This window comes from Haliotis rubra, unplaced genomic scaffold (genome assembly GCF_003918875.1).
Source record: "Haliotis rubra isolate DU_JTF1 unplaced genomic scaffold, ASM391887v1 Scf74, whole genome shotgun sequence".
Taxonomy (NCBI): Eukaryota; Metazoa; Mollusca; class Gastropoda; order Lepetellida; family Haliotidae; genus Haliotis; species Haliotis rubra.
The window spans coordinates 238,950-252,434 of NW_025767457.1; the positions used below are offsets into that span (position 1 = coordinate 238,950).

The 13,485-nt window shown below is 42.2% G+C and overlaps 1 protein-coding gene across 2 annotated transcripts in view; it reads right to left on the minus strand.

Annotated features, from left to right (window-relative positions):
* LOC124259865 (nuclear factor NF-kappa-B p105 subunit-like) overlaps positions 1-13,485 on the minus strand; it is a 37,706-nt gene that overhangs the window by 1,056 nt on the left and 23,165 nt on the right. For both annotated transcript variants that reach the window (XM_046694081.1, XM_046694080.1), the window contains exons 7-19: positions 12,815-12,919; positions 12,030-12,124; positions 11,667-11,805; positions 10,521-10,697; positions 10,060-10,104; positions 8,638-9,105; positions 7,564-7,723; positions 7,231-7,348; positions 6,546-6,768; positions 5,554-5,723; positions 3,245-3,484; positions 1,417-1,603; positions 567-748 (exon numbers count right to left, since the gene is read on the minus strand). In XM_046694081.1, the coding sequence (XP_046550037.1) occupies positions 567-748; positions 1,417-1,603; positions 3,245-3,484; positions 5,554-5,723; positions 6,546-6,768; positions 7,231-7,348; positions 7,564-7,723; positions 8,638-9,105; positions 10,060-10,104; positions 10,521-10,697; positions 11,667-11,805; positions 12,030-12,124; positions 12,815-12,919 (2,309 nt within the window). The remainder of the gene's footprint in view (positions 1-566; positions 749-1,416; positions 1,604-3,244; positions 3,485-5,553; positions 5,724-6,545; positions 6,769-7,230; positions 7,349-7,563; positions 7,724-8,637; positions 9,106-10,059; positions 10,105-10,520; positions 10,698-11,666; positions 11,806-12,029; positions 12,125-12,814; positions 12,920-13,485) is intronic.

The window sequence follows — 13,485 nt, forward strand, 5'->3', positions numbered from 1 at the left end:
CCGCTTACTATGAAATATCACATGTAGCAATATTCTTCCTCAGTAGCCTAGGTAAGGGAGATAACTAAAAAATGAAAGTTACCTCCCTTCCATAGTCAAGTTCCTTCCTTGAGAGTGACACTGTCTGTACCCTCACGGTATGACTGCAGCCATTTCAAGCACTTATTTTTTCCCATTTCATTTTCATTATTATATCTACATTTTCTGAATATTGATGCCAAGCAGCTATTTGCCATATTAGGGCAGGGCAGGGCCAGGGTCAGGGCAAGGGCCAGGGCCAGGGTCAGGGCAAGGGCCAGGGCAAGGGCATATATTACAGTTGATAGTCAAGGACGGGTCAATATCTGTAACCTCATGGCATGTTTTATGCCAAGCATGGTGTAATCACAGTGCACCAGTTCTCCCCCCAGAATCACCACAAGGTGGTTTGATCATACATATCAGATATATCTCAGGCGGTAAGTGCATGAAGAATGTTATCAGAAGATAATCACAAGTTCATGAAGCATCTGACAGTTAAAGAATCTTTAATCTTTGGGGACATCAACAGTAACGGCCTGTCCTACCTCGTAGTAGTCGAGCAGGAAGCGAGTAGGACTGGACTGTTCTTTCATGGCCTCTAGGGCGTGATGGAGATTAAAATAGTCCAGCCTTTCGGCCAGAGAGAAAACATCACGTCCAGGCTGCATTGGGTCAAGCAACTTCGCCAACTCGATTCGTGTCAGGAAATCCAGCTTCTCAAGGTCACCTAGGTCAAATAAAATGTTGACTTGTTCAGCACAAAATGCGAATGAAACTACTCTACATATAAACGAGTGAATGACGTTTAATGCCACATTGAAGGTATTTCAGTCATACGGCCATGTATCAGCTTAATGAGTCCAGAGGGACACATCCACAGAATTTGGGTGGTGAAAAAATCAAAATGAAAAAGGGTCTTGCTAGTGGCAAATTTTGGGTTGAAACCCACAATCAGTACATCCTGGCATCACTAAGGGACATAACTCTGTGCTGAAGTGTGATATTGTAAGTGTACATACATATTGACCTAAAACTGAAATAATAACTAGGGCCTGTTGCACAAATAAATTTAGCGCAATGACTACGTTAGTCTATGTTAAAGTATATGGGCCCTGTTGTACAAAGAAATCTTAGCGCTCTGACTACGTTAATCTATGTTAAAGTATTTCGGCCCTGTTGCACAAAAAAATCTTATCACTTCGACTACGTCAATCTATGTTAAAATATATGGGCCCTGTTGTACAAAGAAATCTTAGCGCTTCGACTACGTTAATCTATGTTAAAGTATCGGATTGTAAGTGGGCCCTGTTGATACTGAGTGTGGATATGTTATTAATTATTTCAGCATCAGTTCCAGTCAAGATGCTCTGTCTCTGTGATGTGGGTGTGGTTTACCTTGCTGAAACAGTTTGAAGTTCATGCTGTCGACTCCACTCTCATTACGGCATGAGTAGATGGACGTTATCTCCGTGGTTGTCTCCCGGTTGTCTGAGGGCACCGAGTCCTCCTGGAGGTCCTGGTTATCCAAATCATCTGTGGGTTCTTGTGGAGTGTATATTTCACCTTGAAGGATGCTCAGGATCTGGGTTGCATGAATACAGAGAGCACTTTTGAATTTTATAAAATCTGTTGGTTTATAGCCTGTTTGCAGTGAAAACTTACTGGTGAATTTCACTTTAAACAAAAATGTAAATCGAATACAGTGAAATTAAGATTATGAATCCTCATAATTCTACCTTGCCAATTTAAAAATTAAATCTTAGATTTTTATTCAACTTAGGAAAAAAGTTGTTTAACAAACGATCATTGTTTCAAATCACTTATATTGGTTTGTATTACAAGGGGGTAAGCGCAGTAGTTAGAACAGTGAAACAAATGCATGTGCGGTACGTGATGAGCGTTAACTTAGACCAACCCTCCTTGTTCTCAGTGTTTCATTTAATCTGCATACCCCCTTGTAATACAAACCAATAATACCGATTTGAAACTATGCTCGTTTGTTAAACAACTTTTATCCTAAGTTGAATAAAAATCTGAGATTTAAATTTTTAATCTAACAAGTATGCTATAACCTACTTTATAGCTAAAATACATGGAATTATCATGAAACGGCCCTCCCATTATCAGAAATTTGCGGGCCGCTGCAAATGATATTGGACCGCTCAACCTTAATGACGGGCCACTATCAGTTCTGTTGTCAACTGACGTCATAATGGGTGCGTGGGCTTACGGTTCATTCGACATTAATTGGCTTTCGACGGGCAGATATTCTGGGCCAAACAAGTCAAAGCAACCCGAATTCCTGCTTTAAATAGCGGTAATATTGGCTTTCTTGTTGGTGCTAACCTTAACAATTGCACTATTAAGGCTGTTGATGGACCAAAACCGAACACTGACATAGTTTGACATGTTGCAGGCTATGGTCTTGTCAAAGGCCAAGGTCGAATTTCGTCACTTTCTGTTGTGACGTCACTTGAATTGTTCGATGACGTAATTGCATTTGGACAGTCAACCCCGTCAGAAGTTGATTTGGGTAAACTTACAGTCAAATTCCTTCATTGTTTCCTTTTTCTTTTCAACACAAATTCCATGTATTTTAGCAATAATAACGGTCAGCTATATTTGAGGGAATTATCATTTGCAGAAGCCCTCGGTCTTTTTCAACTGCCCTCCTTCGTCGGGCAGTTAATGGAAGACCGCAGGCTTCTGCAAATGATAATACCCTCAAAAATAGCATTACCGTTATTATGTGTTTACCTGTGGTTGCTTTAACATCTTCTGTATTCACTCCTGTGAATGTTCTGTCACGCTTTGTATCAACCAAGGTGTATATTAGAATATACCCTGTATGCACCTATATGCATACTAGACCCTGCTCTGTATTCCCCCCATGTAAATTTTATACTCTACCCTGGATTCACACATGACACCCTTTCTTGTATTCACCTATGTGCAACATGTGCTATATACCCTACCCTGTATTCACCAACATTCTACATGAGTTATATACCCTACCCTGTATTCACCAACATTCTACATGAGTTATATACCCTACCCTGTATTCACCAACATTCTACATGAGTTATATACCCTATCCTGTATTCACCAACATTCTACATGTGCCATACACCCTACCCCGTATTCACCTGTGCTATATACCCTAGCCAGTATTCACCTTTGTGCTATATATCCTAGCCAGTATTCACCTTTGTGCTACACCTACCCTCTCATTCTCCTGAGCATAGTCTGCTGGCCTCATGCCGAGCCTCTCTCCCCAGGAGTCTAGACTGTTGTCCTCTGCATCATCCCCCTCCTCTACCAAGGGGGGGATCTCCTCGTTCTCGATGTTGGGATCAGCACCAGCTGTCATCAGCAGCGCCACCATTCCCACCAGCCCACGCCCACATGCAATGTGTAGTGCAGTGTTCCCGTCAAAGCAGTGGGCATTCACGTCAGCATCAGTCTGGAATTACAGACACTTTGAACATTTTGTCGAATTTGTTACACCAATTTATCATGAAGTACATACAGAAAGAAGGGGCAGTGGGGTAGCATAGTGGTTAAAGCGTTCGCTTGTCACGATGAAGGTCCGGGTTCGATTCCCCACATGGGCACAATGAGTGAAGCTAATTTCTGGTGTCCCCCGCCGTGATATTGCTGGAATATTGCGAAAAGCGGCGTAAAAACTAAAACTCACTCACTCACGTACAGAAAGATCTGAAATGTTACAGTTACAGTTACATGTTACAGTTTGCTGTTACTGTCAATGTTGCTGGCTGTCAGTGTTTAATAGTGTTGTTGTCCATGCCTCTGTCACTGTTGCTGTCAATGTTGCTGGCTGTCAGTGTTTAATAGTGTTGTTGTTGTCCATGCCTCTGTCACCGTTACCGTCAATGTTGTTGTCAGTGTTTAATAGTGTTGTTGTCCATGCCTCTGTCTGTCAATGTTGCTACTGTCAGTGTCAATAGTGTTTGGCTGACATAGTCACTGTTACAATGCCATAGTCACTTTAATAGCTGTCCATGCCTTACTGTCGCGTGTTTAATAGTGTTGTTGTCCATGTCACTGTCAATGTTGCTGTTGTGTTGTTGTCCATGCCTCTGTCAATGTGTTGCTGTTACTGTTGTTCACAGTCTTACTGACATCAATGCCATAGTCACTGCTGCTGTTACCGTGTCAATGTTGTTGCCTGTCAGTGTTGCTGCCACTGTTTGATACTGTCGTCGCCACAGTCGCCCGTTGCTAGCTACTGTAAAACGAGAAATTTTCCGCCTTAAAAATTTTGCAACCTTGATACCCTCATCCGATCTGACGCGTGTTATTTTTTCGAGAGGCACCCATCTACGCAAAAATAACATTGTTGCTTGGCAGTACAGCCAGCGGAGACATGTAACCTCTACAAATAATTTTTCAAGGCCAGACCAACAAATGCCACGCCCACTACAAATTTCCATCAGAATGGCACGTGACCCACACTCCCAATCACTGGATTAATGAAATCAGCATGTTGGATTACGTTGATCATGTGCTTGTCCCTTACACAAAGGGAATCAAAATAGAACTCAAACTGCCACTACGCCAGAAATCACTTGTCATCTTTGATGTTTTCGCTGGGCACCAATGCGAGTCATTCCTCAACTTGTTAAAACAACGTAACTTCCTGGTCAAGTTTGTTCCGGCTGGCTGCACCAGCGAGCTACAACCAATGGACTTGTCAGTGAATGCCGAGTTCAAGACAGCCATGAAAGCTCAGTTCACGCAGTGGTATGCTGACAGCGTGACAAAGAACTTGAAGGACAAGACCTACAAACATGTTGATTTAAGGATTAGTGTAATGAAGCCGATCCATGCTCGATGGGTAGTGTCCAGCTATGACCAAGTGAAGAAAAACAAAGAGACTGTTGTGCGTGGTTGGCGAGCATCTGGGCTCCTCGACAAAATGTCTGCAGGCAAGTGACTGAGTGAATTGTTGAGAAGACAGTGTTGATAATGTTCTAATAAAGGATAGTGCCTAGAGACAATATGTTTTAAGTATGCTGCATTGTTTTTAAATATGTTATATTATGGTATAATATGGAATAAAGTTTTAAAAAACCCACAAAAATTTGTTGCCGTTTCTGCGTCTTAAAACTTTTGCGAGGTCAGGAAAAGCACAAAGTTCGTAAAAATATCCTGCTCGCAAAATTTTCTCGTTTTACAGTATTAAATATCATTGCTATAATTATCGCAGTCACTGCTACTGTTAATGGCAAACTTGCCCTGAACAATCAGGGGCGGATACAGCTTTTGAGGAAAGGAGGGGGTGCACAGTTCAGAAAGGGGGATGCACAGTTCGTTTTGGGGGTTGCACATCCCCCCTCTGGATCCGCCTATGATAATTATTATCACAACCGTTGTCCAGCAAGATGAATATATACATGGTACTCATGTAGAACATACAGAGTGCTTGTCCTCTACTCCAGGCCGGGCAAAATGTATTCATTGAACTAATGCAAATGTGTATTCATACTCAATATCGTCTGATCAACTGACCTCCATAAGAAGATACCCTGCTGTTGGCAAGTCATCAACTTCAACAGCATGGTGGAGTGGAGTACGACCACTTTTGCCGTCCTGGAGATTCATGTCCGCCTGACCATACACCAGCGTCTTCAACACTGCAACGTTGCCGCGGCGAGCTGCCAGGTGGGCGGGGGCATACCCTGTAGATGAGTAAGGATAGAATGTCACACTGTAAAACTGCATACCAATTTGACAAGAATGGAGAGATTGCCACAGTGTAAACCTGCTTACTTTTTTGAAAATATAGGATAGAATGTCAACATTTTGTAAACATCACGGAATATCACAGCATTTAAATACAGGAAACTGCATAAAATTACAGTAACCTAGCAATTGTAGATGAAGGCCTGATACAAACTTCCTTTCCTTTGACTTAACAGATTTGGTAATGTAACTTGACCTCGCACTTATTTTGAAACCGCCTCCGTGGTGTAGTGGTTAGAGCGTCCGCCCGGACAGCGGAAGGTCGTAGGTTCGATCCCCGACCGCGTCATACCAAAAGACGTTAAAATATGGTACTTGTTGGTCCCTGCCTGGCGCTCAGCATTAATGGGTACAACAAGGACTGGTCGGCTCGGAGTCAGTATAATGTGTCTGAGTGGGGTTCATGCTTCACTGCGGCATGGTATCTCAGTGGGCTAGCACTATAAAACCAGCTTCAGTCTGGGCTAGTACAAGCAGCCGCACATACACATACATACGCATGCACGTCGTCATATGAGCGAAATATTCTCAAGCACGACGTAAAACCCAATTTCACCTCACCTCACTTACTTTGAGGGAAAACTAGCCATATAGAACTTCATTTGCAGTAAAGGGTAAAATGAACTGATTTTGAAGCCTTTGTTCAAGAAGCTGCTGAAAATTTGCTTTTATTGAGTTTGCAGCCATTTTATCTACACTCTCGATGCAACCCTGCTGTACATAAATAGCACTATGTTATGGTAAATAAATATCCGTACCCTCATAATTGAGATAATCCAACTCTGGGAACGGTTTGTTCACATTTGCTGTGGGCTGTATATATCTGACAAGAGAATGCAGACAGTCCATACTCTCACTCAACACTGCCAGGTGTGCTGGTGTGTTACCATGGCGATCACAGAGGCTGGGGTCTCCACCAGCGTGGAGAAGAATCTCGATGACGTTCTTTTGTTTTGTGATGACAGCAAGATGGAGGGCAGTCTGTGGGGTGTGAACAAATTAGCAAAATGATTTATTAATCAAATGCAAGAATTTACTGTAGCTAATGAATTTTTTCTCATCATTGCTATAAATCTTTAATTGACATTACTGAATTGCACACAGGACGAAAACATGAAAAAAATCGCTGAAGTTAGGAAACAATGATTAACCTATACATAGAACCATATAGAACAGCTATATCAGTGTTACAATTTATTTAACTATAAAGCATGTTAAAGAACAGGATTAACAACAGTTGTTGAGAAAACATTTCTTTGATTTTAGTAAGGCATAACCTTTTGGGCACAAAATTTATAAGAACTGGTTTCAAGGTTCAGGAAATATGCATAAATATGCTCGAACCACCATGGTTACCAAAACACGTGGATAGAAAAAGACTGAATACACAGTTGACTGCCATGAAAAGTGTTTAGGGAAATAGTTGGTGATGTTGCAACTGACCTGTCTGAGGAGGTTGAAGGCATTGACCCTTGACCTGGACTTTGGGAGTGTTCCCATGACGTCCAGCAGGTACTGCAATGCTATCACTTGGTTGTTGATTACTGCCAGGTGAATCGGGCTGTACAGGTACAAGAAAGAGTTTCAAAATATGTATGTATTAATACTTTCATGTCAAAGACTGTTCTTTGAAATTTCTACTGACATGGTATAAATAGTATTCCTCTTCATGTCCAGTATCAAGAAGGGGAATTCAACTTTTCAATTGTAAATGACATCTTGCTTGGAAAAGACATTTGAATTGTTGTTTGATTTTTAAAAACAAACAATGCTTACAGATCTCCATTTTCATTTTGTATGGATGCTAGATGGCGCTGTACCAGCAGCAAATAGCGGATGTCCCCGGTCTCTGCGTATTCTCGAAGGGCAACAGCTGTACGTTGTGCCATGCGGATAGCTTCGTCTTTCTTCTTGCTCAACTCTATCTTGCCTTGAACTGAACAAATTGTAACAGCAAGTTGATTGTTGGTTGGAATCAAGGTTCAGAAGCTCATCTTTATTCTGTGATATAAACCTTGAAGGGAGGGTATGAACCCAACATTTGGATATGATGTAATACATTTTGACTGATGCTTCAAGTTCATGTTCTTTGTTGAATGTTTTGAGTGTGAGTGAGTGAGTGAGTTTAGTTTTACACCGCTTTTAGCAATATTCCAGCAATATCACAGCGGGGGATACCAGAAAATGGGCTTCACATATAGAACCCATGTGGGGAATCGAACCCGGGTTTTCAGCGTGATGAGCGAACGCTTTAACCACTAGGCTACCCCACTGCTCCTTGAATGTTTTGAAGTGAAATGATGTCATTTTTATCTAATCTATCCAATAATTATGTCCCAAAGAAAGCACTAAAATAATGCAATTGTACCTACAGAAAGATGTTTTTACTGTCTAGTTACCATAGTAACCAGTTACTTCAGAAGGCTGACATAAAACACAAATAAATGCATGCAGGCTATTTTTTATATGATTTTGATTAAGTTGTCTATGTCTGTAGATTTATCAAAATGTTTAAAATGCAAATATACACCATTCTGACATCAAATGTGGCAACCCGTAAAGATCCGGGTTAGAATTGGTCTTCAGCAACCCATGCTCATCGTAAGAGGCGACTAACGGAATCAAGTGGTCAGGCTTGCTGACTTGGTAGACACATGTCATCGTAATCCCACATAGATTGATGCTCATTCACCTCTGGATTGTCTGGTCCAAACTCAAATATTTACAGACCGCCGCCATATAGCAGGGATATCGCTGAGTGTGGCGTTAAACAACAAACAAACAAATCAAACGTAACATGCTGTTGCTAAATACAATTTCCTCATGCAGAAGGATAGATCTACAACCAACCTTGCTTGGGGTCTCTCTGAGGAACAGGTTTGTCATCACCATCAGGTGCCTTCTTCGGCGACAAATCTCCAGGAATGGAGGATGACTCTGAGAATCCCTCATCAGTTCGAGCTCCCTCTGTCGGTGCATTAGAACTGCTTGTGTCTGACCCCGAGTCCTTGACCTCACTGTCCTTCACATCCTCTGACCCCTTCTCTGTTGGCTCAGTGCCAGGGCTCTTGGGTGTGTCACTCAGCTTTACTGCAGCCATCTTGGTTGTTACATCACGGACGTCTGCCACTTTAATGGTTCCCCTGCTTTGCCCCTTGTGTTTGAGTGAAGAAGGCTTCGTTACATCTGTGACGGTTGTGTGATGAGATGTCTTTATTGGCTCACAGTCCATGGACAGATCAGCATAGGGACTGTCCAGCTCGTCCAAGTCAGTGCGATATGGACTGTTGACAGGGCTGTCATAGCATTCTTGTATGGCTGTAATTCCAAACATACAAGATTTCAAGAGTGTGTCAATGCCATATTAAAATAAAAATCAAATACTTACAATGTTTAGAATGAAAATCAGTTTTTTAAGAAAAATAATGAATGACCCTGTCACTGAATGATAGTCATTCAGGGCCATAAGATATGCTATAGCACAACAGTGCAGTGGTAAGGCGTCTGCAAATCACGCTGAAGGCCCGGGTTCGATCCCCGATGGAGGCACCTAGGTTCGGGTCCCAAGGTGGGCACATTTGCGTAGTATCCTTGGACAAGATACTTAGATCCACATTGTCTCAGTTCACTAACAGGCAGCATGGCTGTATGGTCCCCAGGGAGTTGAAAAGGTATCAGAAAGTACAATAGTGTCCTATGACCGGGGATAGTAATGTACGTAGCGCCGTGAGCAGGCAATGTGCCTGGATATGAGCGCCATATAAGCGGACTATTACTATTACTATAGAGAATATGCTATCTACAGAAAATTACACTGCATATCTCACCAAACCTTCTTTGCTGAGGTGTCATTCAAATGTATGAGCTAGAATGAGTGAGTGAGAATGGTTTTACGCTGCTTTTAGCAATATTCCAGCAATATCACGGTGGGGCACACCAGAAATGGGCTTCACACATTGTACCTACGTCTACCCCACTGCCCCGTATGAGCTAGAACAATGGAATTAAAAACATAGTAACAGAAGCATCCACTTATTGTGACCATTGCAAAATGTTTGAGCTTAGCCATGGTGTCAAAAGGGGAACATGGAATGTGGTTGATTGATTGAATGTGGTTGATTTCAATTCATGGCTGCTCTTATGATAAACATGAGTGAGTGAGTGAGTGAGTTCAGATGAGTGAGCGAGTGCATGAGTGAGTGAGTGAGTGAGTGAGTGAGTGTACTACCAAAAACAGAAGTAGAATGGTGGGAGAGAGCTGACTGTGCCTACCTTGTTCAATGGTGGACGGAACATTTCCATCTTGATAGACCACATCTGTAAATATCAGGTATTAACTAATTAACAAAATGTGAACACTGAAGTAGCAATTTTTACATATAGATTAAAAAACATGACATCTATTTGATACAGTGCCATGTTCAAGACATGTAGATTACTGTAGCATCATTCCATCAACAATTGATATCAGTCATGAGTTCATACATTCTACCAAACAACAAACCAGGCCTTTGGTGTGATAAGCCAACATTTTAACTACAACACTCTCCAACTACCTGTCAAGCAGCATGGAGACAATTATACAGTATTTTTATCTGATTAACATAAAACAATGTGGCAGTTCAATAAACAACACTAAATAATATGCAGATTTAATTCAAAATATATTCTGGATATAGAAGAATAGGTTTATCAGATCTCGAGAATTGTCCTAGATATATGATTGTACTTACTTCCATTCGGCAGTAAAACCCTGTGTGGGACTTGTCCTCCGCCCCCTCCACCATCAGACCCACCGAAACCTCCCCACCCCTTGAGCTGCCAAACCCACCCCTGCTCCCCGGTATGACCCCCAAAACCATCCAGTGATGGCATGGCCTTCCTCTTCTTTCTTGCTATACCATCTTTGTCTGGGGACAGAACAGAATACATGATACAAACATGCATATATCACGTATGTAAACTTTCAGCATATGGCATACATAAAATAGTTTGAAGGGCACCTGCTGAGATAAACACAGTGATGGGCACACTGCTGAGATAAACACAGTGATGGGCACAATGATGGACTGCTGAGATAAACACGATGAAGGGCACCTGCTGAGATAAACACAATGAAGGGCACCTGCTGAGATAAACACAATGATGGACACCTGCTGAGATAAACACGATGAAGGGCACCTGCTGAGATAAACACAGTGATGGGCACACTACTGAGATAAACACGATGAAGGGCACCTGCTGAGATAAACACAATGAAGGGCACCTGCTGATATAAACACGATGAAGGGCACCTGCTGAGATAAACACAATGATGGACACATGCTGAGATAAACACAATGATGGACACATGCTGAGATAAACACGATGATGGACACATGCTGAGATAAACACAATGAAGGGCACCTGCTGAGATAAACACAGTGATGGGCACACTGCTGAGATAAACCCGATGAAGGGCACCTGCTGAGATAAACACAATGAAGGGCACCTGCTGATATAAACACGATGAAGGGCACCTGCTGAGATAAACACAGTGATGGGCACACTGCTGAGATAAACACGATGATGGGCACCTGCTGAGATAAACACAATGATGGAGACATGCTGAGATAAACACAATGATGGGCACCTGCTGAGATAAACACAATGATGGGTACATGTTGAGTTAAACACAATGATGGGCACCTGCTGAGATAAACACAATAATGGGCACATGCTGTGAGTTAAACATGATGATAGGCACCTGCTGAGATAAACACAATAATGAAATGGCACCTTCTGATAGGCACCTGCTGAGAAACACAATGATGGACACCTTCTGCTAAACACAATGATGCACACCCGCTGCCAAGATACGGACAATAATGGGCACCTACCAAGATTGCGGGGATAGTATGTGAAGGCCTTGGCCTCGCTTGTCTCCTGGTCACTCTTCCTCTGCAACATTATCATCACATTGACAGCCTTGTCAATGGACGTGTTCCGATAAGGAGGGGTGCGGAACACAATCGCATACTGAAATAGAAAGTCAGTATCATGTCACAAAGCTATACATACACCATCTATATAGTACTCATATCGAAATACTGAATTTAAGCACACTATCAACATAAACACACATAAAACATACATGCAAAAGACATTGATGACTGGACAGGATTTCAGACTGGTTTGTTTTCATATATGCAAATAAAAACCAGTGTGCACAATTGTATGTAAATCCACTATTAATCTCTCACCTGTCTGTGGACGTCGAGGGGACTGAAGTTACCGAAAGCCTCCCACAACACCGACCCATCCTTACTGAACTCTACAAACCTCACTGAGATATCATCTGCAAAAACATCAAACAGTTTTCTACCCTCAATCACAAGTCACACATTTGTCTGTAGTTCTCTCCTTTACATAGAGTAAGGGCTAATGTACTGTCTCGGTTGGCTGTAAGAAGGCAGACATAAGACTGATATAATTTCTCATAAGTGTAATGCTCATCAGATGTTCACTGTCCAGTTTCCTGATCCGCAGGCCATCCACAAACAAATCTTAGCACTACGACTCTTGTCAGCCTTTTAATTGTGGAAAAGATCTTAATATTTACTCATACTTTAAAGTATGGGAGCTGTGATGGTTTTATCGCTACGACTGCTTGAGGAACTGAGAGAATATTTTTTCTATAAAATCTTAAGAACATCAAATGGGTCGACAACTCTATCATATAATCATAAATCTAACGATGATTGATGCTCAATAATAATGAATATCAGCCTATTAAGAAAGTAAAAGCTTCCTGTCTTTAATCGCAGACATGGTGGGAAACATACTTATACAATTTTGTGCGATTGCAAAGTGAAAATACTGCTAACATCATACTTATAAATGTTTATGTCAGACTGACTGACTGACTGAGTTTGGTTTTACGCCGCTTTTAGCAATATTCCAGCAACATCACGGCGGGGGACACCAGAAATGGGCTTCACACATTGGTTTATGTCAGAACAAGTTTGGTTGAGAAGTAAGCACCCACCTTTCTGGACCTTCTCACACAGGAGGAACACCTCCTCATTGCCTGTGCAGCAGCCGCCGTACTTGTCCATCCTGCAGATCTTGAGTGCAGATGCACCGGGGGATTCTGCAGACAGGGAGGAAGAGAGTGAGTGAGTGAGTGAATGAGTTCGGATTTATGCTGCTTCTAGCAGTATTCCAACAAAATCATGGTGGAGGACACCAGAATTTGGCTGCACACATTGTACTCATGTGGGGGAATTGACTTGGATCTTCAACATGATGTGCAAATACTTTAGGAAGGAGTGAGTGAGTAAGCATGGTTTTATGCCACTTTTAGCAATATTCCAGCAATATCACGGCGGAGGACACCAGAAATGGGCTTCACATATTGTACCCATGTGGGGGAATCGAACCCGAGCCTTCGTCGTGACGAGCGGACGCTTTAACCACTAGGCTACCCCACCGCCCCACCACAGGAAGTGAGTGAGTGAGTGAGTGAGTGTGAGTAAGTGAGTGAGTGAGTGAGTGAGTGGAGTTTAATGGCACTGTGCATATGTGTAACCATGCCAACAAGGACACCGAAATTTAGACGTCCAGGGTTTTCTAAAACATCCAAATCATTTGACTGTCATGCTTGGTTTTGAGCAGAGACAAAGAACATGAACCAAGTTCATTGAACCTGACTGGAGC